This window comes from Mercenaria mercenaria, chromosome 14, assembly GCF_021730395.1.
Source record: "Mercenaria mercenaria strain notata chromosome 14, MADL_Memer_1, whole genome shotgun sequence".
In the NCBI taxonomy this organism is placed as follows: Eukaryota; Metazoa; Mollusca; class Bivalvia; order Venerida; family Veneridae; genus Mercenaria; species Mercenaria mercenaria.
The window spans coordinates 63,335,859-63,360,741 of record NC_069374.1 but is presented as its reverse complement, the minus strand read 5'-3'; the positions used below and the strand labels follow the sequence as shown (position 1 = coordinate 63,360,741).

General features: G+C 36.7%; 1 protein-coding gene across 2 annotated transcripts; it reads left to right on the top strand.

The window, feature by feature from the left end:
- Window positions 1-4,642: 4,642 nt before the first annotated feature.
- On the top strand, window positions 4,643-24,270 carry LOC123527935 (uncharacterized). Of its 2 annotated transcripts, none has more exons than XM_053523702.1 (5): window positions 4,643-4,707; window positions 5,783-5,875; window positions 13,999-14,080; window positions 14,484-14,720; window positions 23,041-24,270. In XM_053523702.1, exons 2-5 carry the CDS (start codon window positions 5,804-5,806, stop codon window positions 23,688-23,690), a joined length of 1,041 nt encoding a protein of 346 aa, XP_053379677.1. In that variant the 5' UTR covers window positions 4,643-4,707; window positions 5,783-5,803; the 3' UTR covers window positions 23,691-24,270. The 2 variants fall into 2 exon arrangements, with proteins under 2 accessions (XP_053379677.1, XP_045163613.2); XM_045307678.2 differs by lacking the exon at window positions 4,643-4,707 and adding an exon at window positions 5,609-5,669.
- The last annotated feature ends 613 nt before the right edge of the window (window positions 24,271-24,883 follow it).

The following is a 24,883-nucleotide window of genomic DNA, read 5'->3' as shown; positions in this document are numbered from 1 at the left end:
GAATCATGAGTGAATTTTATACCGTTATAGGGCTCCCGTCTGTAATTCACTATTCGGTTGTTTTGACGAGACCCATTTTAAAATATTTTCGTCCGTTTATCTGCAATGAGGCCGCATTTGTTAGTAGAAAACATCAACAAAGTATCAATGTCCAGGCGAACTGCGACCACAAAGACCATTGCGCACCAGCTCTACAGTACATTAAATACACATTGATTCAGTATGTGAAAAAAAGAAGCAAACATCTTACTTGATAAGCCACATTCAGCAAAACACGTTTGTAGCCATTTCAAGAAGCATTTCCTTAAAATTACAGTCCTACTGTCACTATAAACACACATTACTCCGAAGATACTTTTAAAATCCATACTTATAATTAAATGCACAGATTCTCTCTAGTTAATGCAGTTGTTTACACTGTTTAATAACCTTGAATTTGGTAAAAGACAATATGTACTGTACACACGTGTATTGATGACATCATTATACTGATGACATCATAAAAGTGCCTTGTTCAGAGAACTGTATGGAAGGCCGGTTATGCGCGCAGTGCATTATTGGAAAATTTACCGCGGTTAAATTGATATTTTACGTGGTTAGGTTACGGTGCGGTTAAACTGGTTTATACAAGAGAAAATAATCAGTGGTTACCTAACCACGATATATATATCGCGGTTATAGTTTTATCATGGTATATTTTAACCACTGTTTACAGTGTTCCAGATAATTTTTTGACCCCATGGGTAATTACCCCCACTTTTCAGAAGATGGGGGTAAATTCAAAATTCCAAACTCGGATAAAGGGTAATTTTAACAATACTTACCGTTACTATAGAGACAAAGACAGACATTATAACAACACCATAAACTGTCCTTTTCAGTAAGTTTTTATCCAAGGATACGATTTTTTCCAACTTTCAATGGTAGATTATGTGACAGCCACATGCGACTTTTTATTTTTTAAAACGGCAGAAATAATGTCTTCGATTATTGGTTGCACCAAGCTCTTAGTCGGTAGAGGTGTTTTAACCACAAAAAACTTATCAATTTTTCTCTGTTTTGCTTCGGAAGCCATGATAAAAAATAATGTGTTTACTTTCGTTTTAATACAACGATCAAACGCTTGATTTTGATAAGTAAATACATAAAATTTCTAGAGCGCCTAGACGACGCAGATGTTCAAGTAGACTAGTTTACGGTTTCTAAGACAGGTAGAACGTTTTAGCGAAGTTAATAATGGTTACCCGTCGCATTGTTTATACGGAAGTAGTGATCAGCTGTTTTCAACATGTTTTCATTTAAATATAATTAAGGTACGCTTCAAGTTTTAATGTCGTGCGTAAGTTCAAAGTCATGTACGTATAATGTACGCATCAAAATGAAATCATGTGCGTTTTTAGTTGATTTTTATGCGTAAAATACGCCGATACGCAGCTTATCTGGAACACTGCTGTTTATACAATTGGCTGCTGATCTCAAAAACAAAAGCGGTCATTAACTGGCCGCAGGCGATACTGCTTTGGCGTTATTGAAGAAGGAACAAGTTTCTCAACCTACTGCCTCAAAACATCAAGGTCAATGTAATTTTAACCTTTTACTTACTGACCTTCAAGGCAACAAGGGTAATACATTTACCAAAGACAATCTTTTAACGTAGTTTGACAGTCCTTGTCGAAACCCTAATGGAATAAAACAGAGTGAAAACTATAGAATCTTATGTGATGGTAGTTTTAAAAAGCTTTTTATTCTAGAGGTGATCATAAAGGTATACTTTAAAGGTGGTCGATCAAATTATAGAAACAGATCTTCCCTAAGACATAGAGTTAGATCCCTGTCAGAAATGTATGTTTGAATTTGATAATAGTTTGTAATCCCCTAGCTACACATCTCTTTACTGCGAAAGTAATTATAAGCCTAAGTATTTCAATATAACTTCTAGTTAATGAATTATTGCCAGTGTTTCTATACTTAACTCTTTTTTTTCACTTTTAACCTTTAGGTTCTGCTACGGTTAAAGGGTTAAGGTAGCAGACCCATAAAACAATCGGCATTTTCCGTTGATGACGTACGATTTCAACATTCTCCGGTTGTTATGGAGATGATAGGTAGACACAATATCGCGTTTTGTAAAAGCCATTAAAATATCAGCCCTCTAAGATAGTTTCCAAGTAAATTCTATCTATTACAAGGAATCATCTCTTGATTTCCTTTCAAGTATTAGGATACATTTTTGGACGAATTCATTGAACTGAAAGGTAATGCTTTTTTCGAAAAGTTCTTAGAAAAGAAAAGACAATTTCGTCACAATAAATTGAAGATTTCTTGAAATACTTTTGTAGTATTTCAGAACTATTAAACTGAGTTCGTTAAAGAAGTTTCAAAGACGTTACTTATACATCGTTCTAATATGATAAAATCATGCTCATTTTAATTATTTCATCAATGGATCGTGTTTAATAGGATATGACAGCAGCCATATGCAAGAAGCAATATCATCAGCCATTATTTTGAGAAAACAACAGTAACTGATATTAATGACAGATTATATCATCATTGCGTTGGCTGATAAGTAAGGTCCGTCCTAATACGCCTGTCATACCAACTAATTCATCAGTATAAATGAAAACCAAAATACAATTCAGTGGGAGTAGGCCGAGACTTTGTTTAAAGATTTCTCATGGAAATTGGCAAGGTGAGATGATGTTTCAAATGCATACACTAAACATACAACTAAAATGTATATTGAACATTACCTAATTTCATTAGCCAAGGCACAAATTAAATACATTAAATAAATGAATTAAATTAAATCTGTATCCAGCGAAAGAACAATTATCCCCAGCGATGGCTGCAAAGAAAACAAGGAGTATCTTCTAAAAATGATACACGTTCGCATTAGTCAATGCTGCACACTTGAAGCTACGAAAACGTGCATGCACTCTGCACTTTACATACGGTCGGGTATTTATAAAGCAAAACAAAATGTAGTTTTTAAAGTGATATTTTCATGTTTTTTTATGTAGAACATATTTGAAAGAACACATATTTTACATCATAATTATGTTAATCATAATCTAGGAAACTGTGACAAAAAATAAGACTAAAAAGTGACCTTCATCCCAGGCCGCGTAGAATAATTCACTAGGGCCACACCCTCATGAAATCATTCCGCAGGCATATAATCTCCCCGTCATGTTTAACTATATAAAATGCATTATTCCTTAAATTCGCACAAGATGTCTGCATATGGCATCATTTATTATTTTGCACAAACTTTTCCTAACTCCGGCTTTACTGTAAACCGACTTTCAAATGACCATGACTTCTCATACGACACTAGTACTTGTTTTTCCAGGAAGCGGCCTCAAGAGTGGTTCAAATAAGCTTTATGCTTTCATCACAATCGAGGTGAGACATACACTAAATTAAATGAATACGTGTCAAATATATTGGCATACTACTGTTGTTAACATGTAAAGGAATGTTACGCTAGCAATTTTATTGACGGGTTTACTTCTGCGACTAAAATATTCTAAGGGCGCAGATGTTGCACCCAATTTCATATTTTTGAAAAAGGGCCACCTGTTTTGTTTTTTTGGTTTTTTTGGTACCCAAGTGTGTGTTAGTATATGATACGAAAAGCCGGGAAGCTGCCGCAAACCGAGATCAATATGTTACTGAAGCAACAAGTGACCTGTGACGTAAGCTGCGCAATGCGGAAATATTGGAAGTTTTCCGATTGCAGTTGCTCTTTTGTTTGTCTATTATTAAAATGGGGGTGTACAGCAATAGGAATATAACTATAAAACGTAAGTCTGTACGATAAACTGACAACTTCTCAATTTTGACGTTTACGTTATTCATGATTGAGTTTACATTTATCCATTGTAGTAATTATTAAAAAGATTTAACGGCCAGTTGTGAAATTTGTTAGAGACCCCTTCCCCCCTTTCCCTGAAAGGATATAACCTGCCAAAAGGTGTCTCAAAAGACATTTTGCCGCCAATTTTTGACAGGACTATTATGGTTGGTTTGATTATTGTTGTAGGGGTGTTATTAAAACAAGTAGCTCTGCAAGGTATATTAAACCAATTTTAGTCTTCAAACTTCATAGGATAATTGGTCTCATTTAGTAGAGAACCCCTATTGTTTTTGCGGTCACTGGGTCGAAGTCACAGGGGCCGGAAATTGGTTTCCGCCCAATAACTAGAACGCTTTGGGCTAGAGTCTTAAAATTTTATATGGAGGTTGGACACCAGTAGTTCAAAACCCAAAACGCCAAGAATTGTTCAATACCCTTGCCTCTAAAGTTAAGACTTCAAGACTGGCGTTCCCATGGGAACAGCAGTAGAAAATCGCAATCATGTTTTGCATAGAATATTATGTAATGACCCCTACCCCCACTTGTCAAGTTATGTAGACTATGCCAAAACCAGCCAAACCTTTCATTTTTAAAAGGAAACTTTATCTACTACGGCTTTACTTTTTGTCGAAAATTTCCCCGTGAAATTTTCAAACTTTTGGTATTCCCTATTACGTAGTACTAAATAGATAACAAGAGTGTTAGACTGTGTTACTTCCGCTGTCTTTCAGACAAGAGTCAGTCACAGAATTTGCCCTTTGATAAGGTAGCAGAGTACACTTCGAATCAATATTTGTAATAATTAGAACATCGTGATTTTGGATGTTTGTAAATTACATCGAGAGGTAAATATTGTTAATTCTTTAGAAAATTTAAACAGCTGATAATGTAAAATTCTGATGCCAGTCGTAAAACTAACTGCTGCTAACTTTGTATGAATCGATGAGTCATCTTCGGTGAATCGAAGAGTTCCATGCTTGTTGACTGACACTCGGGCACATTTTTGCTGTTTTGTGAAAACATGAGATGGCTAGGCCGACGTTCCATTCATGTCCTGTAGTTCAGTAGAGACTATTAAACTGAGAAATGAAAAAAAAAAGGAAAGAAAACAAAATGGACGTTGTTCCTGCAACAGGATCATTCCAAAAAGTGCAAAATTGATAATTTTGACGTGTTAAATTTAATATTTGAACAGTACTGCAATGCCATTGGACAAAAAATAATTTCAAACACTAACGTTTTTAAAATGTCTTTTATGTCTAACTGTTCGTAAATAATGGCATTAATAGGAGAAGTAACGAATATTCGTGAGTTTTTTTTTAATTTTTGCACCATTTTATATATCAGTGATTTGCCATATCATCAGTGCTTCTTTCGCAAGAATCCCTGCTATTGTTTTTGGTTTAAGAAAACTTTTATATACTGTCTGCTATTGTTTTGGTTTAAGAAAACTATAATTTAAACTTCTTTCTTCGTTTATTTTGAAAAGTGCGATTTTAGTGCATAATGAAAATTCAGGTTTCTGTTTAAATCCACTATCACTATCTTTCTTCAATAAACAATAATATTAACTTATTTATAAAGCATGCGCTCATGTACATCTTTTTTTTTTCGTCTGCAGTAGTATATTCTAAATATACACAGCGTGACGTAGTTATTTGGGATACCAAAGATACAATTTTTCGGAAAACGTCTATATGGGAAACACTATTTTCGGTTTCATATAAACTATATATAGCCTCTATATATATATAAACGAAATAAATCAACCAACTAAAAGTCCACATCTACATCCGACCTCGGACAGGTACGCATCTACTTTATTTTCTTCTGCTTGTAGGTAAACAAATAAATGTAAATAAAATATGTGCACCGTATGATTAGGCATAGTTCTCAGATCCTTTTCGTATTTTTCTTCAGGATTAAAACGCATATTCGAACATGCCAGGAAAGACTTTGCAGCTATTTTTGAAAGGGATTGAAGGGCAGACCACTATAATACGCATCGACGAGGTAAGTTCAGTCTTACAAATGTCATTATTTTTATAGCTTGAAATATGGGATGACGTACAAAAGTCTGGCTAGCTAATGTTAAAGGTGCAACAGTAATGAAATAAGTAACACGGTAGCTGAGTACATGATGTAACTAGTAAATGCAACTTGCAGTGTTTCTGAAAAAATCTGCTAAAGAGAAAATCACTTGGGTAAGGTATGTGGGTGGGGGTTGGGGGGGGGGGGGGGGGGGGTGTGTGGAAGCGGCATTATGGGTTATGCAGTTATGCTTGATTATTTATTTAAGAAATTATAAATCCCAATCAGTGATTTGTCGTTGAATAAAATCATTGTTTGGAGTAGCCCGAGTGATATATCAATTTTATGCAAGAGAAAATCACTGTGAAATATATTATTTCCATTAACACATTATCAAGGATTATAGTTCAAACATCTTTTTATACGCCCGAAGGGACGTATTATCTTATGACGCCGGTGTCCGTCCGTTAGCAATTTCGTGTCCGCTCTGTAACACTTGAACCCCTTGTTCAGATTTCGAAGAAACTTGACACAAGAGTTCACCACATCGAGACGACGTGCAGAGCGCATGTTTTGGATGGCTCGCTTCAAGGTCAATGTCATACTTAGGGGTCAAAGGCCATATGACTTTGTTTCGTGTCTGTTGTGTAACTCTTGAACAGCTTGAAGGATTTTAAAGACACTTGGCATATTTAAATGTTCACCACATCGAGACGACGTGCAGAGCGCATAGTTCGGATGGCTCGCTTCAAGGTTAAGGTCACACTTAGGGGTCAAAAGTCATAATTTCGGACGTATATTGCTCCACATTGCGGTGCTCTTGTTTATCCAATGACAAGCGAAGGATTTTCAAAAAAAAATCATATGTTTTCATAACTGATAAAATTGGTCCACTTAATCATATTAGTGAGTATTCATTGTTCCGCCTACTATGGATCTCCCACATTCAGGGAGGCAGAGGAACATCTAAAACAGGGACTGCATGCAAGAAATAATGTGTCTATATAATGAACGGACCAAGTATATACTTAACAAATTGTGTTTTTCCTTCTTTTTAATGCAAGCTTTTTTGCGTAATACAGCATTGACCAGGAAGTGCACTAAAGTTGTTGCTATTTATATATATCCAAATTTTCCTATTGTTCATAGGTATACCAGCGGGAGTTTTTGTTTTTACCTCTATACTGGTCTAAAAATAAACCAGACTATAAATGTTGAGCAAAAGCAGCCGACAGTGGTTATTACTTTGTCTTGTTTTATTTGTAATTAAGTTCTTGAAAGTTATAGTTGCTTAAATATAACTATTAGATTATTATGAGTTAAACCTTATATTTTCATTTAATGTAACATCGAGTAGTTTGTAGAACTCGATAAGTGAGTCGTCTGCTATGTATTTATAATTCAACCCGCATGAAAGTTTGTGGCCACACCTCCCAGGGAAATTCAAATTCAAATTTTCTCTTGACAGGCTTAAACTTTTTTCTCAAAGTCACCTTTGCAAAATGAAACAGAATCAGATTTTTGAATAAGATATTGTACAAAATCACTATGACAATTGTGCAAATTAAAAAAAATTCTTTTTACTGATTAAGGTAATTACAAAAAAGGGTTACTTGCTTTAGAATGTCAATAAATGAGCCGTGCCATGAGAAAACCAACATAGTGGGTTTGTGACCAGCATGGATCCAGACCAGCCTGCGCATCCGCGCAGTCTGGTCAGGCTCCATGCTGTTCGCTAACAGTTTCTCCAATTCCAATAGGCTTTAAAAGCGAACAGCATGGAGCCTGACCAGACTGCGCGGATGCGCAGGCTGGTCTTGATCCATGCTGGTCGCAAAGCCACTATGTTGGTTTTCCCATGGCACGGCTCAAATGATCTATAACCTGTACTAAGTGCGAGTTAGAATGCAATACTACAACACCACGATAATAATATCATTCAAATTTCGAGATCTTCGTGCGTCTATTTTCTTAGAATAATCATTGCAGTGATACGAAGAAACCACACTTAGATTTTGTCTACTTGTATGTTTATGCGAACCGACAGGTTATACAAATCCACTACTTAGTAGTGTAGATGTTCTGAAAGTTTGAAAGTGGACTAAGCTTAGTACGTTTATTATTATTATTATTATACCACATTTATAAAGCACTCTTTTCATACAAAATATGTACGTTCAAAAGTGCTTTACAAAGACATCAAAGAACACATACATACATATATATACATGTAAATACATTGGTAAAAGATTAAAAGGAATAGTAATTAAAACAAGATCATCCTTAAATTTTGCTCAAAGTTAAATCAAATTACACACACTATTAAAGGAGAGTAATCCCTTTCTCAACACGAAACAAACCCGTCATGATTTTGTTATTTTTGTTTGTTTGTTCGTTTTGGGTTCAACGCCATTTTTCAACAGTATTTCAGTGTTTAAGTCTGATTGGCACAAAGTAAGAAATATGACATACTTTATTTCTACTTTAAAATTATTTAAATATCCCACATATAGTTCTTTGTTCGTATAAGATTTTTCTACAATTTAGAATTTTATTACACCCTGATTTTTCAAAACATCATAATATAGAATCTACTTATAAAATTTGACAAATAAAATAAAAGGCAAGGTTGCGCGCTCGTTTGTTTTTGCTAGACTGATTTGAAAATTTTGGACCTTACACAAGTTAACATAATGGGCGTCTATGGGAAAATCACAATTTTGATAACATTTTCGCGAATAGATTTTTTCTCCAATGCAGATTTTGATAAAACTTCTAAAAGTTGTTAATAAACACGTGCAAATCATATGTCCTTGTGCTTTTTTAAAAAGATATTTGACCATGATAACTGACACCCGTATATTTCTAGCTGATGTGAAGACATAATTTGGAATTACTTAACGTGTCAGTTTTTTTGATGTCATATTTTATCTTAACAAAGATAGCAACGTTGCCGTTTTAATAAATTTACTCACGGGTTGCCAGTAATTCACGAAATGATTTCCATTTCTGGATACCGAGTCCAGGTTTTATTCTGATTTCTGTGGATAAATGACGTTACGCCATTACTTCCGGTTTATCAAACGTGCATAACTATCAGACCATGTTTGAGATGTTGTCATCTTATTATATCTTTGTTGATATGGAATAGTTTGTTTTTGAAAGGCGGGCAATTAAAATGTTTGTTTAAGATTCATTGGATAAGACTGAAATTCAACAAAGCTTCTGCAAATACGCTAAGAATTATTATTCTTTTCATATTTCTGCTTAGAAGTCCGGTTTCTAAAAGGGGCCGTTACACTTTAAAAGAAACAGTTAAAGTCACTCCATTTAAATATTTCTTTTCGAACTGCAGAAATAGTTTTCATTTTCCAATTAGTTCTTTTTCAAAATAACGGTATACAGAGTTCTAAGTGACGCTAAAAAGGCGCCACGGTTCCTAACCTATAGAGAAAAGCGTACCCAATAAAAGTACGCGTTTTAAACTGTAACCTTAGGTTATGAAAATTAGTTACTGCAAAAATTAAAAAAAATAATAGAAATAAAGAAAAAAAAAAAAACGAATGCGGGGCTAAAGGCGGTGTGCTTGACTTATTATAAACCCACGTGTTTTGCTTTTGTGTAATAACCCGCCTAAAAGACTTGTAAAAGGCAGTCTGGCTCAAAGTCCATCTTATGATTTTTCATAAAGCGCAAAAATGTTTTTCTATACTATTTATTTACTGTACTATTGATTACACTGATAAAACTAAAATAGAATAATATCATATGTTACTTAACACGCAGTTACATATTAGTAATCTGGAAATATCGGTTGAATAACCTAAATATAGAATGGAAAAACCTATAGTTTATATTTACATTTTGTAGTTTAATATGCTATAAAAAGATTGACGTCCAGTCGACTGAGGTTCAATACTGCGCCGAATCCTTTTTTTTTTTCGTTGGAAAATTCTAGGCTACTAAGTTGAATGATAAAGACCGGAGGCCAGATATTTAGATGATCTAAAGAAATAGAAATCTGATCAAAATATGTTGCCTTTATGCCAGTAAATGAAATAATAGAAGACCTTGTTTACATTTTAGAGGCCACATCCTTATCTAATCGACCTGAAACCTGGTTGAAATATTGGTCGTTCTTTAATCACCCGATGATCTGGGTAATAAAACCAGGTCACTACAGGTGAAATGGTAATTGGAAACTGATTCATCTGGAATTCAAACTAGATTACTAAATCAATACATAGAAAAAATATTAACACGCTGCATGACACATTTTTTATCCGATTAACATAAAATCTAGTCAGAACATTTGTCTTTTTGAAATTTATGGTGCGTTTGAAACTGGGTTATTAAACTAAGGTCACTAGATCAAATAATAGAACATTATTATTAACCCTCTATAAATCATATTTTTGACTGGATCTTTGGGACTATTTTCTTGTCTGTCTAGTATATTTAATGCATGGACAGATATTTAAAAAAAACTTTACACAAAAATTTCACCATACCGCACTCGACCCCTAACTTAATGGTTAAAAGTAATACTGTTCTTGGTTTTCAGATCATTTGTAATATATGTATTTGATTTGGGGTAATAGAACACAAACTTTGCGACTTTTGATCAAGATCAAAGAGTGTTTATGCTTAAATATGTTTGAGCATGATGTGTTATGGTCTTAGTGACCTACACCTAATCACGGAGTGCAATGGTACTCAGGCGAGTGAATAAAGCCATCATATCACTCTTGTTATATTGTATGATTTCCACAGAATAAAGAGGGGTGGAAAGGAAGTGTGTGGGAAGTTTTGGGTCAGGCTTAATTGTTTGTTCACTTACTATGCTCAGTGACATTCAATTAATCTACAAAAAATCAATACAAAGTAACACAGCTTCCACTTGGCCAATTCGTTTCATATTTGCGGCGTACCCCGTTTCGCTGGTGGCATTCGTTTGGCGTCCCGGCATTGCCCGAGTCTATCCGGCGTACGTATGTTAAACCTAACCCTACTTTTTAGTCAGTATATTGTAGACTCAATATGTGCGTGCATCCAAAATGGGCGATTTAATGTTGGCGGTGAAATGTATTGGCCCAGGGTTAATAATTGTTACTCCGGTTTAAATGTAAACACTAATCGAACCACATGACATGCTTTAAAGTGATACGTATAAAATACTAATATCCTTAGGACGGCCAGCACTTATTTATGCAATCTCGCCAGGCATATGTATGTTTTTGACAACACAGAAAATGACGTCACTCGACCTTCAGCTATTTCCGGAAGTAAATAAAATGAAAGTAGAAATGCTAAACTTGAAAATGAAAGCCGCATTTTGATTCGTAGATAGTCAGGGGTCACGCGCAGAGGTCACCCCGTCTAAATGTATGCGCGTGGACTTTTTTTTTTTTGCTATTGGGGAGCCAATTTTCAGCACTTTATTACGAATTGAAAAATCTGGGCTTTAGTACACCATGTCAGCTTTTAATCTATGAAAAATATTTGAGCTCTGGATAAACACAAATCCCACAGGGGTCCGTAACGGACCAAGCGTACATTGATAATTTTGGAACTTCATCAAATCGCTCAAAATGTCATTTTTGATGTTGTCTGAGAGTGTCAGTATATGCCTCAGATGTAAGATATAACCGTATTTGAGAGCTGCAGACCTAGACATTTCAGAAATAATTTCAAAATAAGTTTCATGTAATAAATGTTGTTTCTACGGAAGCGTGAAAGGGCCATCAGACGCTAATACGTTTTAGTACGTTAAGGGTGCGGAAAGGATATTGGACGTAACTAATTTGACAGATTGTGTGGATTTTAGATACTTATAAATCCTCCATACTATAGAAAAATGAATATTATATACAGTCTGCTCGGGTATTCTGAATCAGTCTAAAATGTGCTTTACAACTAATGACAACAAATACTCAAACAAAAAATAGAAAACAGTTATTTCTGTAAAATTTAAGAATAGGCCTATCTGAACATTAATTAAGCAAGTGTACCTGCAAATATGTGTTTCCTATTTTTGCAAGCACAAACAATATAAGAATATTGTTATCAGCATACCAGACGGGGATTTCCGGTATTTTTACCGGTGCTGGAAAAATCCATCTTAGACCCCGCGGTGTAAGATGATTATCGTGCTTTAAATGACGTATTACGAACTACATATATATAGAAGAATTATGTAGTAATTTATATTTTATTTCATAAAACAGAATAAAAATCCAATACCTTGACAGTTCCTCTTTGTTCCCGATATATTTCTCGACTGAAAAAAAAAAACAAACGTTATTTTATCAAAAAATAAAAACATTACGCTGCAACTGATAAAACAAAAACCGGAACTAAGCTTGACCATTTGTCTTTGATACGTCGTGACGTCTTTCCTGTTTACGGATGTTGGTTTCCCGCGCTTTGTTTGAATCTTGGTTATGTGGGGTCAAAAATTAGGTCACTAGGCCAGATTAAAAGGAAACTCTTGTTAACACTCTAGAGACCACATTTAATGTTTGAAACTCATGAGAATTAGTGAGAATGTTTGTCTTGATGACCTCTAGGTCAGGTTCGAATCTGGGTCATGTGGGGTCAAAAACTAGGCCACCCGGTCAAATTAAAGGCTATTATCTCGGTCCTTAAATAGCTTATTAAACAAACATTACGAAATTGCAGACTGGTTCCGAGCACAGTTTCATTCATAACAAACGTCGATATGAATTATACTGTGCATTATAATTACATTTTTAATAAAAGTATGACCTTCAATAGGTATGATTTTTATATAATACAATAAATAATGAGTACAAAATGTGTAGAATGTAAAGGGGAAGCATAAATTTTAAAAATCAATCTTCCAGATCAGTTGACTTACAACGTCTGTTGAGATCAAATTATCTGTAATAAAGTTTATTCTTTCTTCATACTAAAACTAATATTTTCCAATAAAAACATTTTCTCTCTAGGCTCATCTCAACGTTAGAGTCAGAGAGTCAACGTTAGAGTCAGAGAGTTAGAGATATTGTAATTTTTTTTAGAAAGTGCTATCAAAGAGGACTGATTTTATGGCCAAGTGCTTTACATTTAACGACTCTAACCACTGATGCCAGTCTACCAGATCAGTTGCCAGGTTCTAGGGGAGGTAAGCGCTGCGTTGAATTGCCGCAGTAACGTGAGAAGAAACAAATGACCACATTCTACGATTTGTATACCGAGACAGCGTACATGTTATATTTTGTTACAGAAATAATGTTTACATTTACAATAGAAACTATAATATTGTTTAAACGGCAGTTTTGTTTTTGGACAATTCTTATACTAAACAAGTTGTCGTTTTAGAAACATTCTGAGACGAATGCTGAAAGTAATATTGTAAAAAGTGCTTTGTCTCCAATTTGCTTGGGGAGTGGTTGGGGGGGGTGTAGATGTAAGCGATTTTTGTTTAAACACCCGTTTTCAACAGTATTTCAGGTTATATTAAGGCGGTCAATTTTCCTTGCGGTGATCAATTTTCCTAACCATCGTATTAGGGAAGGAACAGGACTGGACCACAATTATTAACAGTCCGGTTGGTAGCGGGGTTCGAACCCAAAATTTCCCTCATACTGACAAGATAATCGCCCAGTCAGTACTTCAGTCCTTTGATTTACTACTTCATAAATGAAGTAATTTGACTGTTTGCAGTAGAAGACCTATTAGTTAAGATTAATATGTTGAAACAGATGAAAGGTAGAACTCAAACAATTAAGTACTAGTTTTTGACATGCTTCACTGCAAATGATCACATCAACAGAAAATTCTTTGGAAGCATAGGACGCTACAAAGTCAGTGTGATTGAGTCTGTTCGTGAGAGGGAATGAAAGCCGAAACTCCCTCACGCCCCAATCCAGCACCGGCTTCAGTGGAATTCTATTACAGTAAAAGTGAATGTTTTCAACGATAACAAAGGACTTGAAAATATTACAACAATGAGTGTATAACCGTTTCGCCATCTGGATCATGTCGGAAACTGTAGGTTCATGTTTAATGCGGGAAAACTCGTACTATCAATGTAATGTGGCAGATGAGACTTATACCACTAGTTAATGTTTTCTTTTCAGGATGCAACAATAGCTGCTCTACGCAAAAAGGTTTCTGAGATTACGCACATCAAGGACGATGATCTCCGGGTCCTATACTGTAGTATGTATCATTGCCATTTATATTTCTCACGTAAAATGGTATGTTTTTCTGATTTATAACACATCATGATGAAACTCTACTTGCACCAATACCAGAGTAGTTGTGACACAACCTCTGAGTTATGTAACTGCAGGACCTTTTTGGTTGAATGTTACTTATTGCCTTACGTTAAAGAGCGGAATCTCTTCAAACAGGCTATGAAATTATCTCATGACCTCCGTATTGATTCAAAAAGTCTAAAACGTTTGTTATATTTGCAATTCCAAAATTCATCAAACCCTTTTGAAAATATAACTGTTTCAAGTATGACTCGTATTTTCTGTCACAAAGGTGTAAAATAAGGAAGTAAATGGACACTTGATGCCGGAAATTAAACTGAATATTTTCTTGTCACTTATTTAAGGTAAGGAGCTCACAGCAAAGGATGAATATGGGAAAACTCAGACCCTGGAAGATTACAACATTTCAGACCAAGCTAACCTGTTTGTCGTATTGCGTCTCCTCGGTGGTTCAGAGACAACCGAAGAGCAACCGAAGATGTACGACTCCGAAGTACAACTGACTGACAAGCCGGATATGTTTACAATGGACGATGAGGAGGGAGGTCAACGTGCTGAAATGCCTTGCGGACATGCTATCAGTATGTTTGCTTTGTTTGCTTTGGGTTAAACGCCGTTTTTCAACAGTATTTCAGTTATGCAACGCCGGGCAGTTAACCTAACCAGTGTTGCTGGATTCTGCAGCAGTACAAACCTGTTCTCCGCAAGTAACTGCCAACTTCCCCACATGAATCAGAGGCGGAGGACGAATGATTTCAGACACAATGTCTTATATCAAAGCGTCACAGAGAACATACGCCCCGCCCGAGGATCGATTTCACGATCCCAAGATCCGTAGACTTGTGCTCTCCCTATTGAGCTAAGCGGGCGGGCTGCTACCTCGCTTTCATGGGCTGTAAACACTGGCTCCCACTCTTTATGGAGATGAGTTGAAAAAAGAGCTGGTGATACTTACTAATGACTGGAACTACACGAGAAATGTAAAAAACGACAGACGGTGAGTTTATGTTTTACTTTCTTTAACAAATTTAAGTCCTTATTTCAAAACATGGGCACTGCTGTCCCACTCAGAATTGGTTAAACTTCTTATGTGGACGCATTGGTCGAGAGGGCTAAGACGCTTTCCTACGGAGGTGAAGGCCCCTGGTTCGAATCCTGGCTACTCCCATTGCGGTGTGTCCTTGGGCAAGGCACTTTATCACGTTTGCCTCAGTCGACCCAGCTGTAAATGGATACCAGCAGATTGCTGGGGGTGAGGTATAATTGGTTTTAACTGTTCTTAATATAGGGTCGCAGAAAAGCTCTATAGAGCTTATGTTAATTGTTTCACCAAGCGACGGTAAATAAAACTTACCTTTACCTTTACCTTTATGTATGCAGGTCGATCTGCAGAGCGAATAGCATTGTCCTGGCATTTTTTGAAATAAGGACTTAAATTTGTTACAGAAAGCAAAAAATAAACTAACCCTCTGTCTTTCTTTACATTTCTCATGTAGTTCCGGTCATTAGCGCCGCTTCGGAAGTATTACTGGCTCTTTTTTAGCCCACCACCATCAGATGGTGGGCTATTCAAATCACTCTGCGTCCGTGGTCCGTCGTCCTTCTGTCCGTCCTTCCGTTAACAATTTCTCGTTATCGCATCTCCTCAGAAACTACTGGGGTGGAGGGGGGGAGCGGGATTTTGACCAAACTTTGTCAGAATGATGTATAAGTACCCTAGTTGTGTCCCCCTGAAAATCAGACTGGTTCAACCATTTTTGAGTGAGTAATGGCCCTTTGTTTATTTTTATAATTTACATAGATTTATATAGGAAAAAAATTTGAAAATCTTCTTGTCCAAAATCACAGGGCCTAGGACTTTGATATTAGGTATGTAACATCATCTAGCGGCCCTCTACCAAGAATGTCCAAATTATTTCCCTAGGGTCCATTCTCGCATACCAGAGGTCTACCGTGATTCCCCGGATGAACCTCTGGCACATTTCGCAGATATTTGTGGTTTGGTTACATTACAGGTAAAACGTTTCAGCCAGTCAGCGTCGTTTCGCGACAAAATGAAGCGAACCAATCAAATCGTCCGGAGGAATATTATTATTTCTTCAGGTAAATTTCTTAACATCAAATAACAGAAATAAATCTTTATTAATCGCAACCATGGAATATCGCCTTTATCCATCGTTAGCAACTACCTTGCTTACTTATTGTTTGAAATTTCAATTCGGCGTGCCAAATAGTGGCGAAAATTGATTGGCTGAAACTTCTCCCGGTAGTAATTACGAGTGCGCATGCTCACCAAATAAACGATAGAAATAAATCAGAGGTTCGTCTAGGGATTTTGACGAACATCTGATGAATGAGAATGCCTAGGGTCAAATAAGGCCCCGTCCCGGGGGTCACATGGTTTATACAGACGTATATAGGGAAAAAACTTTAAAAATCTTCTTGTCATAACCTACAACATTCAAATTTTGACCTTACGTATAGTTTTGACTGGCTAGATGAACCTTGACATGAGTTGACCTTGATCTTGACCTGGTGATCTACTTTCACATTTCTGTAGCTACAGCCTTCAAATTTGGACCACATGCACAGGTTTGTGTACCGAAATAAACTTTTACCTTGACATTGACCTACTTTCACATTTAATCTGGACCACAAGCATAGTTTTGTATTCCGAAAAGTTGACTTTGATTTTGACCTAATGACCTATTATCACAATTCTTAAGCTACACCCTACCAATTTGGACCACATGCATAGTTTTGTGTACCGAAATGAACTTTGACCTTGAGATTGACCTAGTGACCTACTTTCACATTTCTCAAGCTACAGGCTTCAAATTTGGACCACATGCATAGATTTGTGTTCTGAATTGAAATTTAACCTTGATTTTTACCTAGTAGCTACTTTCACATTTCTCAAGCTACAGCCTTCAAATTTGGACCATGTGCATAGTTTTGTGTACCGAAATGAACTTTGATCTTGACATTGACCTAGTGACCTTCTTTCACATTTTTGAAGGTACAGGCTTCAAATTTATACCACATGCATAGTTTTGTGTACCGAAATGAACTTTGACCTTGAGATTGACCTACTTTCACATTTCACAAGCTACAGGCTTCAGATTTGGACCACATGAATAGTTTTGTGTTCTGAATTGAAATTTGACCTTGATTTTTACCTAGTAGCTTCTTTCACATTTCTGTAGCTACAGCCTTCAAATTTGGACCACATACATAGGATTGTGTACAGAAAAGAACATTGACCTTGAAATTGATCTAGTGACATATTTTCATATTTCTCAAGCTACAACTTCAAATTTGGACCACATGCATGGATCACATGCACAGTTTTGTGTACCGAAATGAACTCTGACCTTGATTTTGACCTTGGTCTAATCTTGAAATTTGGAACATTAAAAAATGGCTCAATGGTGGGCGCCAACATCACTCTGTTATCTCTTGTTTCAACTTACCTCTATAAAGAAGGGGAGCCAGTGTTTACTGCCCGTGGCTTTACTCCGTTATTAATATCATGTTAACCGTGTTGGAATATGTTTATAATATTTTATGCTATCAGTATGACATATTATTAACATATTCCTACACGGTTAACATGATATTAATAATGGAGTAAAGCGAGGATTATAGTACATGTATGAAACAATATCAATTATTAAGCAGTTTAAGGCTGGTAGTTATACTAACCAAGTTTGCTGTAGGTTCTATGCGAAAACAGAAGTGTATTGTGATGTTGCAAAGACAAACATCATTTGGTAAAAAACAAGGAAAAATGTCCACAGAATGCCACGTTCCACAAAGTCGCAACTCCCAGCACGTGGATTGCTTACAACCAATCAACCAGCCAGTACACACACGCACACACATGCGTCCGCCCCCCCTCCCTCCACCCAAACACAAACACCTTAAGAAACAAAAACGCAGAAGACAGAGCATCAAGAGAAATACCCTTAAAGGCCCTGCCAAAAAGGTCAGAAGACAGAAATAAAAAATGTTCATTCCCAATAGGATTTAATAAACTGCCTATCCTATCATATAGTCCTCCCATATTTACATAGATAGACAGATGTAAACCTAAAAAGGAAGCAGTAGTACCCGACCTGTTAGCTTTATTTAATTGGAGCTCCCGGGGACAAATAATATCCACCAACTGAACAAAAAACGGATTATCAATATTAAGAATATCATCCAAATAGCGTGATTTAGTACTAAATGCAGTAATAACGTCTGCCTGCGTGTCCGTAGTAGTCTCTTTCATAACAACGTAAAAACAAATCTGCGACAATTGGTGCACAGTTTTGTCCCATGGAAATACCAGTTACTTGTCTGAAAACTACATTCCCAAACCTGACGTAAATATTGTTCAATAAAAAGGAGAGGGCTGTACAACCTTCGTCACAGGTCCACATAGAATAATTTTTATACGCCTGAAGGGACGAATTATGTTATGACGATGTTGTCTGTCCGTTCGTCTGTCTGTCCGTTAGCAATTTTGTGTCCACTGTGTAACACTTGGACCCCATGAAGGATTTCGAAGAACCTTGGCACAAATGTTCACCACATCGACACGACGTGCAGAGCGCGTGTTTTGGATGGATCGGTGTAAAAGCTTTAAATAGTGCCATTTAGTTCGTCTCGTAAAGCATTAATATAATGTAGGCGTGATTATAATATTGTTGGCCGCCTTTGATGCTTGAACAAAAGCAGAATGAAATTTTTGAATTTTTTTTTCTCCGATGTCGTAAAGTAAACTTGGTTTAGGTGGAAGTAGGTGCTCATTTGTTTTATAAAATTTTATACGAGTATCGACTATGTTAAAAGTAGTGTGTTTCCAAGACGTTAATGCTTTGGGGTCAGCATTCTCACGACGGCACCATTTAATACAAAATGTTTCAATCGATTCTGCAGTCTGACCAGACAAGCATCAAATCAAAATCAATATTTGATGGAATTCTGTATTTAGGTCCTTTAAAGAATATATTACAAATATGCTTGTCTTTAATAATATCAAAGTTACCAGAGATGACATGACCATCTGAATAGCAAAATTTTGAATTCTTATATTCACGGTAAATAGGGGTATCAGTTTGTATATCTAGGTCTGAAACAATTTTATTGTATTCTTACAGTTGTTATAACAAATGATAGGGACTTTAGCTCACCTGAGCCAAATGCTCAATGTGAGCTTTTGTGACCGCTTGATGTCCGTCGTGGGTCGTCCGTCCGTCATCAATTTCTAAAAAATCTGTTGTCTAATTATAATTAGCTGAGGACCCTGAATAATTATGACACACATCAGGCCCGTATGAAGCATTTTTAGATTGAGGAACACAGCCTGTGTTTCTATGTTTTAATAATTAATTGGGAGGAGGGGAAGGGGCACAGCCAGAATGTTTGTAAATTTTCAGTGTAAATTTTAGAAAATTTGTCAATATTTCTGCAAAGGTGGGGGGGGGGGGGGGGCACGTGCCCAATGCCCCTCTGTTCCTACGTCCCTGCACATAAACTAGCCTGATTTAAAAAAAAAATACACAACTATCATTATTAAACATAGCATTCATAACATTCATATGACTATAACATTAACAAAAGCTCACAGCGTTCTAGTTCGTGACCTGACTTAAAGGGACTGAAACTAAGTTGCCTTGATATGTGTCTTCTCGCCTATTTCATGTGGCACTTAATGGTGTTTCTCTGTTGTGCCTTTTGTGAAAGAACCAGGATAAATATCCAAGAAAGAACCAGGATAAATATCCAACAGGCCCGTCCGCTTAGCTCAGTAGGGAGAGCGTTGGTCTACGGATCGCGGGGTCGCGAGTTCGATCCCCGGGCGGGGCGTATGTTCTCCGTGACGATTTGATAAAGGACTTTGTGTCTGACATCATTCGTCCTCCACCTGTGATAATGCATGTGGGGAAGTTGGTAGTTACTTGCGGAAAACAGGTTTGTACTGGTATAGAATCCAGGAACATTGGTTAGTTTAACTGCCCGCCGTTACATGACTGAAATACTGTTGAAAAACGGCGTTAAACCCAAAACAAACAAAACAAACAAACAAATATCCAAGGAAAGCCATGGCCTCCCCAAACCACAACACACTTTCAGTTCAAATACGTGTATATGGTTGCTTCGTTTTTTAGCTCACCTGTCACAAAGTGACAAGGTGAGCTTTTGTGATCGCGCGGTGTCCGTCGTCCGTCGTCCGTCCGTGCGTCCGTGTGTGCGTGCGTAAACTTTTCCTTGTGACATCTCTAGAGGTCACATTTTTCATGGGATCTTTATGAAAATGGGTCAGAATGTTCATCTTGGTAAATTCTAGGTCAAGTTCGAAACTGGGTCGCGTGCCATCAAAAACTAGGTCAGTAGGTCTAAAAATAGAAAAACCTTGTAACCTCTCTAGAAGCCATAATTTTCAATGGATCTTCATGAAAATTAATCAGAATGTTCACCTTGATGATATCTAGGTCAAGTTCGAAACTGGGTTACGTGCGGTCGAAAACTAGGTCAGTAGGTCTAAAAATAGAAAAACCTTGTGACCTCTCTAGAGGCCATATATTTCACAAAATCTTCATGAAAATTGGTCAGAATGTTTATCTTGATGATATCTAGGTCAAGTTCGAAACTGGGTCATGTGCCATCAAAAACTAGGTCAGGAGGTCTAAAAATAGAAAAACATTGTGACCTCTCTAGAGGCCATATATTTCACAAGATCTTAATGAAAATTAGTCAGAATGCTCACCTTGATGATATCTAGGTCAAGTTCGAAAATGGGTCACGTGCGGTCAAAAACTAGGTCAGTAGGTCTAAAAAAAGAAAAACCTTGTGACCTTTCTAGAGGCCATATATTTCACAAGATCTTCATGAAAATTGGTCAGAATGTTCACCTTGATGATATCTAGGTCAGATTTGAAACTGGGTTACGTGCCGTTAAAAACTAGGTCAGTAGGTTAAATAATAGAAAAACCTTGTGACCTTTCTAAAGGCCATATTTTTCATAGGATCTGTATGAAAGTTGGTCTGAATGTTCATCTTGATGATATCTATGTCATGTTCGAAAGTGGGTCACGTGCGGTCAAAAACTAGGTCAGTAGGTCTAAAAGTAGAAAAACCTTGTGACCTCTCTAGAGGCCATATATTTCATGAAATCTTCATGAAAATTGGTCAGAATGTTCACCTTGATGATATCTAGATCAAGTTCGAAAGTGGGTCACGTGCCTTCAAAAACTAGGTCAGTAGGTCAAATAATAGAAAACCTTGTGACCTCTCTAGAGGCCATATTTTCCATGGGATCTGTATGAAAGTTGGTCTGAATGTTCATCTTGATGATATCTAGGTCAAGTTCGAAAGTGGGTCACGTGCCATCAAAACCTAGGTCAGTAGGTCAAATAATAGAAAAACCTTGTGACCTCTCTAAAGGCCATATTTTTCAATGGATCTTCATGAAAGTTGGTCTGAATGTTCATCTTGATGATATCTAGGTCAAGTTCGAAACAGGGTCATGTGCGGTCAAAAACTAGGTCAGTAGGTCTAAAAATAGAAAAACCTTGTGACCTCTCTAGAGGCCATACTTGTGAATGGATCTCCATAAAAATTGGTCAGAATGTTGATCTTGATGATATCTAGGTCAAGTTCGAAAGTGGGTCACATGCCTTCAAAAAGTAGGTCAGTAAGTCAAATAATGAAAAAACATTGTGACCTCTCTAGAGGCCATATTTTTCATGGGATCTGTATGAAAGTTGGTCTGAATATTTATCTTGATGATATCTAGGTCAGGTTTGAAATTGGGTCAACTGCGATCAAAAACTTGGTCAGTAGGTCTTGAAATAGAAAACCCTTGTGACCTCTCTAGAGGCCATACCCTTGAATGGATCTTCATGAAAATTGGTCAGAATGTTCACCTTGATGATATCTAGATCAAGTTTGAAACTGGGTCACGTGCCTTAAAAAACTAGGTCAAAAGGTCAAATAATAGAAAAACCTTGTGACCTCTCTAGAGACCATATTTTTCAATGGATCTTCATGAAAATTGGTCAGAATTTTTATCTCGATAATATCTAGGTCAAGTTCAAAACTGGGTCACATGAGCTCAAAAACTAGGTCACTATGTCAAATAATAGAAAAAACGACGTCATACTCAAAACTGGATCATGTGGGAAGAGGTGAGCGATTCAGGACCATCATGGTCCTCTTGTTATTATATAAATATCATATAACTTGGAGTGGGTGGCAGTAAATATTGGAGAGTATTGACAACAGAAAATGACTGTTATAATAGTTCTTTTACACCGAAAACAGAAAGACTGTAAAAACTCTCTTTGCACAATTCACTGGAACATCTGTTTCAGAAGATCAGGGTGACTTTTCGGTATCGTACTCGCGTTGGAAAATCGCTCGATTCATCTAACATTTTTGTTTGTAATTTCCTTGTTACTTGATGGATTTAAATGGATTTAAATAAAAAGAAAAGCGCCAGAGACAGAAAAACGAGTGCTTTCATCGGCATAAAACCTCTGCCACACTTCAATACTGTCTTCGAACACGTCTTTCAAAGTCCAATGTGTACGTTACGTACATATTTGGACCATGAAAAAACATCTGGGCGAAATGCTTGAGAAAAGTATCGAAAATTTCTGGTAGGCGCTTTGCGGCGACGAAAGCATGCATTTTCCTGCCTCTGACGTTTTTGTTGTTATCTTATTATCATCTGTCAAATAAAAATGAAATTAAATGCAAAAATGTTACCTGAATCGAGCGATTTTCCTCGTGTGCGATACCGAAAAGACACGTTGGTTGGCCATCCTGATAATGCAGATCGTTAAATCTTGCAAATATTATTTGATATGATCATACACAATTTTGATTCCTATCTCTTTCTTAATGCAGGTCCAGAGTCACTGACGGCATTTTGCAGGAGTCTTTTAAGCGCCGGCAAGTACGAGTTTCGTTGTCCATACAAGAAATCTGCAGACGACCCTTTCTGCGACCATGTCTGGGAGTTTTTTACTGTCAAGAGGCTCGCTGTTCTCACTAGCGAAGAACAGAAGGAATTTGAAACAAAAGTAACTGAGAATTATCTGAGAAAGGCTGTCGGGATCCAGGAATGTCCAAAATGTGAGTCTTTTTGTGAAAGAAAAAGCAAAAAGGACCAGAGAGTCATCTGTCCAATCTGCACAAGGAAGAAGGGAAAGCTGTATGAATTTTGTTGGTTTTGTCTCAAGACCTGGCTAACTAGTGATACAAAAGATTGTGGAAACTTCGGATGCACCGGCAAAGATCCGCGACTACGTATTATAGAAAATTGTCCCAAGAAAACCGTCGTCGAAGTTCCAAATTGCCCCGCAGTTCGTGCCTGTCCAACATGTGGGTTGTTAATTGAGCACAAAGAGGCGTGCAAGCAGATGAAATGTCCGTGTGGTCAAAAATTCTGCTTTATTTGTCTAAAAAAGGCCAACTCCGCCGGGAGATATCAGTGTGGAGTCTGGAATTTTAAATGTATCGTCGCTCCCGTACAGACAACAATTCCAGGAAATTAAGAGAACTGCAAAACTATGTTTTGATATTTTTGCTGAAAGACTACGCACCAGGTTCTACATGTTTTTTGGATTTTGGAGATCCTCTATTACATGTCATGTTATTTTTGCTTTGTTTTGTTTGTCAGATTTTCTCTTCATTTTTCAGATGGACATTAGTTATTTGTGTTGTTGATTTACTAATTAATAATTACAAATCATTTAATGCGCTTCTGCAGTCGGCTCTTTTTAATTGTATCTTACTGACCTTATCAGATGTTGTTGGAAAGTATGCCTTAAATAAGAAGGACAGTTGAATAGCAGCTACGGGAATATCAATGGAATTATGAGAATTATAATTGACCACAGAATTTTTAAAGACAATTAAATCACAGTTACATGCAGATTGATTAGGTTATCAAATGTTCAGAAGTTCGCATTTATAAGAACACGTAATTACGCTTATTTTTCTGTTAATATATTTTGACCAAATTCATTAAATGCTTTATTTCAATATTCATTTACTTGACATCATTTGTGCTTGTTGGTGTGTGTTATTAATAGAAGTGTTTGTCTTTAGGAAATAAAAAAGAAATCCCTATCATACTTGAGTGCAGACCAGTCTGTTTCATCCAAATGTAGAATGCCAAAAGTCAATGCAAAAGTCAATGCATTCTGTAAAAGATATGCATTTATTTTACAAATATCATTTTTTTCCTTTCGTGATTTATCATTTTTTGTTTAAAACGTAGGAAGTTCCATGTTGAAAAAAATGCCCACTAGTTAATTAAAAATGTGCTTTTGCAATGTACCATTGCAATATGTTTTCTTTTTACAGAGGCTGTTAGGTTTAACGTTCCACCTAGTAAACAATCATATGCAATCTCGCCAAGCATACGTATGTTTTTTGACAACACATAAAATGACGTCAGACGGCCTTCAGCTTTTTACGGAAGTAAAGAAAATGAAAGTAAACAGATTAAACTTTTAAGAAGAAAGTCGCATTTGCATTAGTCTGTAGTCAGGGGTCACGCGCATCGGTCTACCCCGTTGCTCCGTTTGGACAATATAGACTTTTTATTGTGCCCCCCCCCCCCCCCCCAATGAGTGGTGGGGCATATAGATTTGCTATTGTCCGTCCGTCCGAAGTTCGTGTCGTGACGCGCCTAGCTCAAAAAGTATTTAATATAAATTGATGAAACCTTGCATGAGTCTTT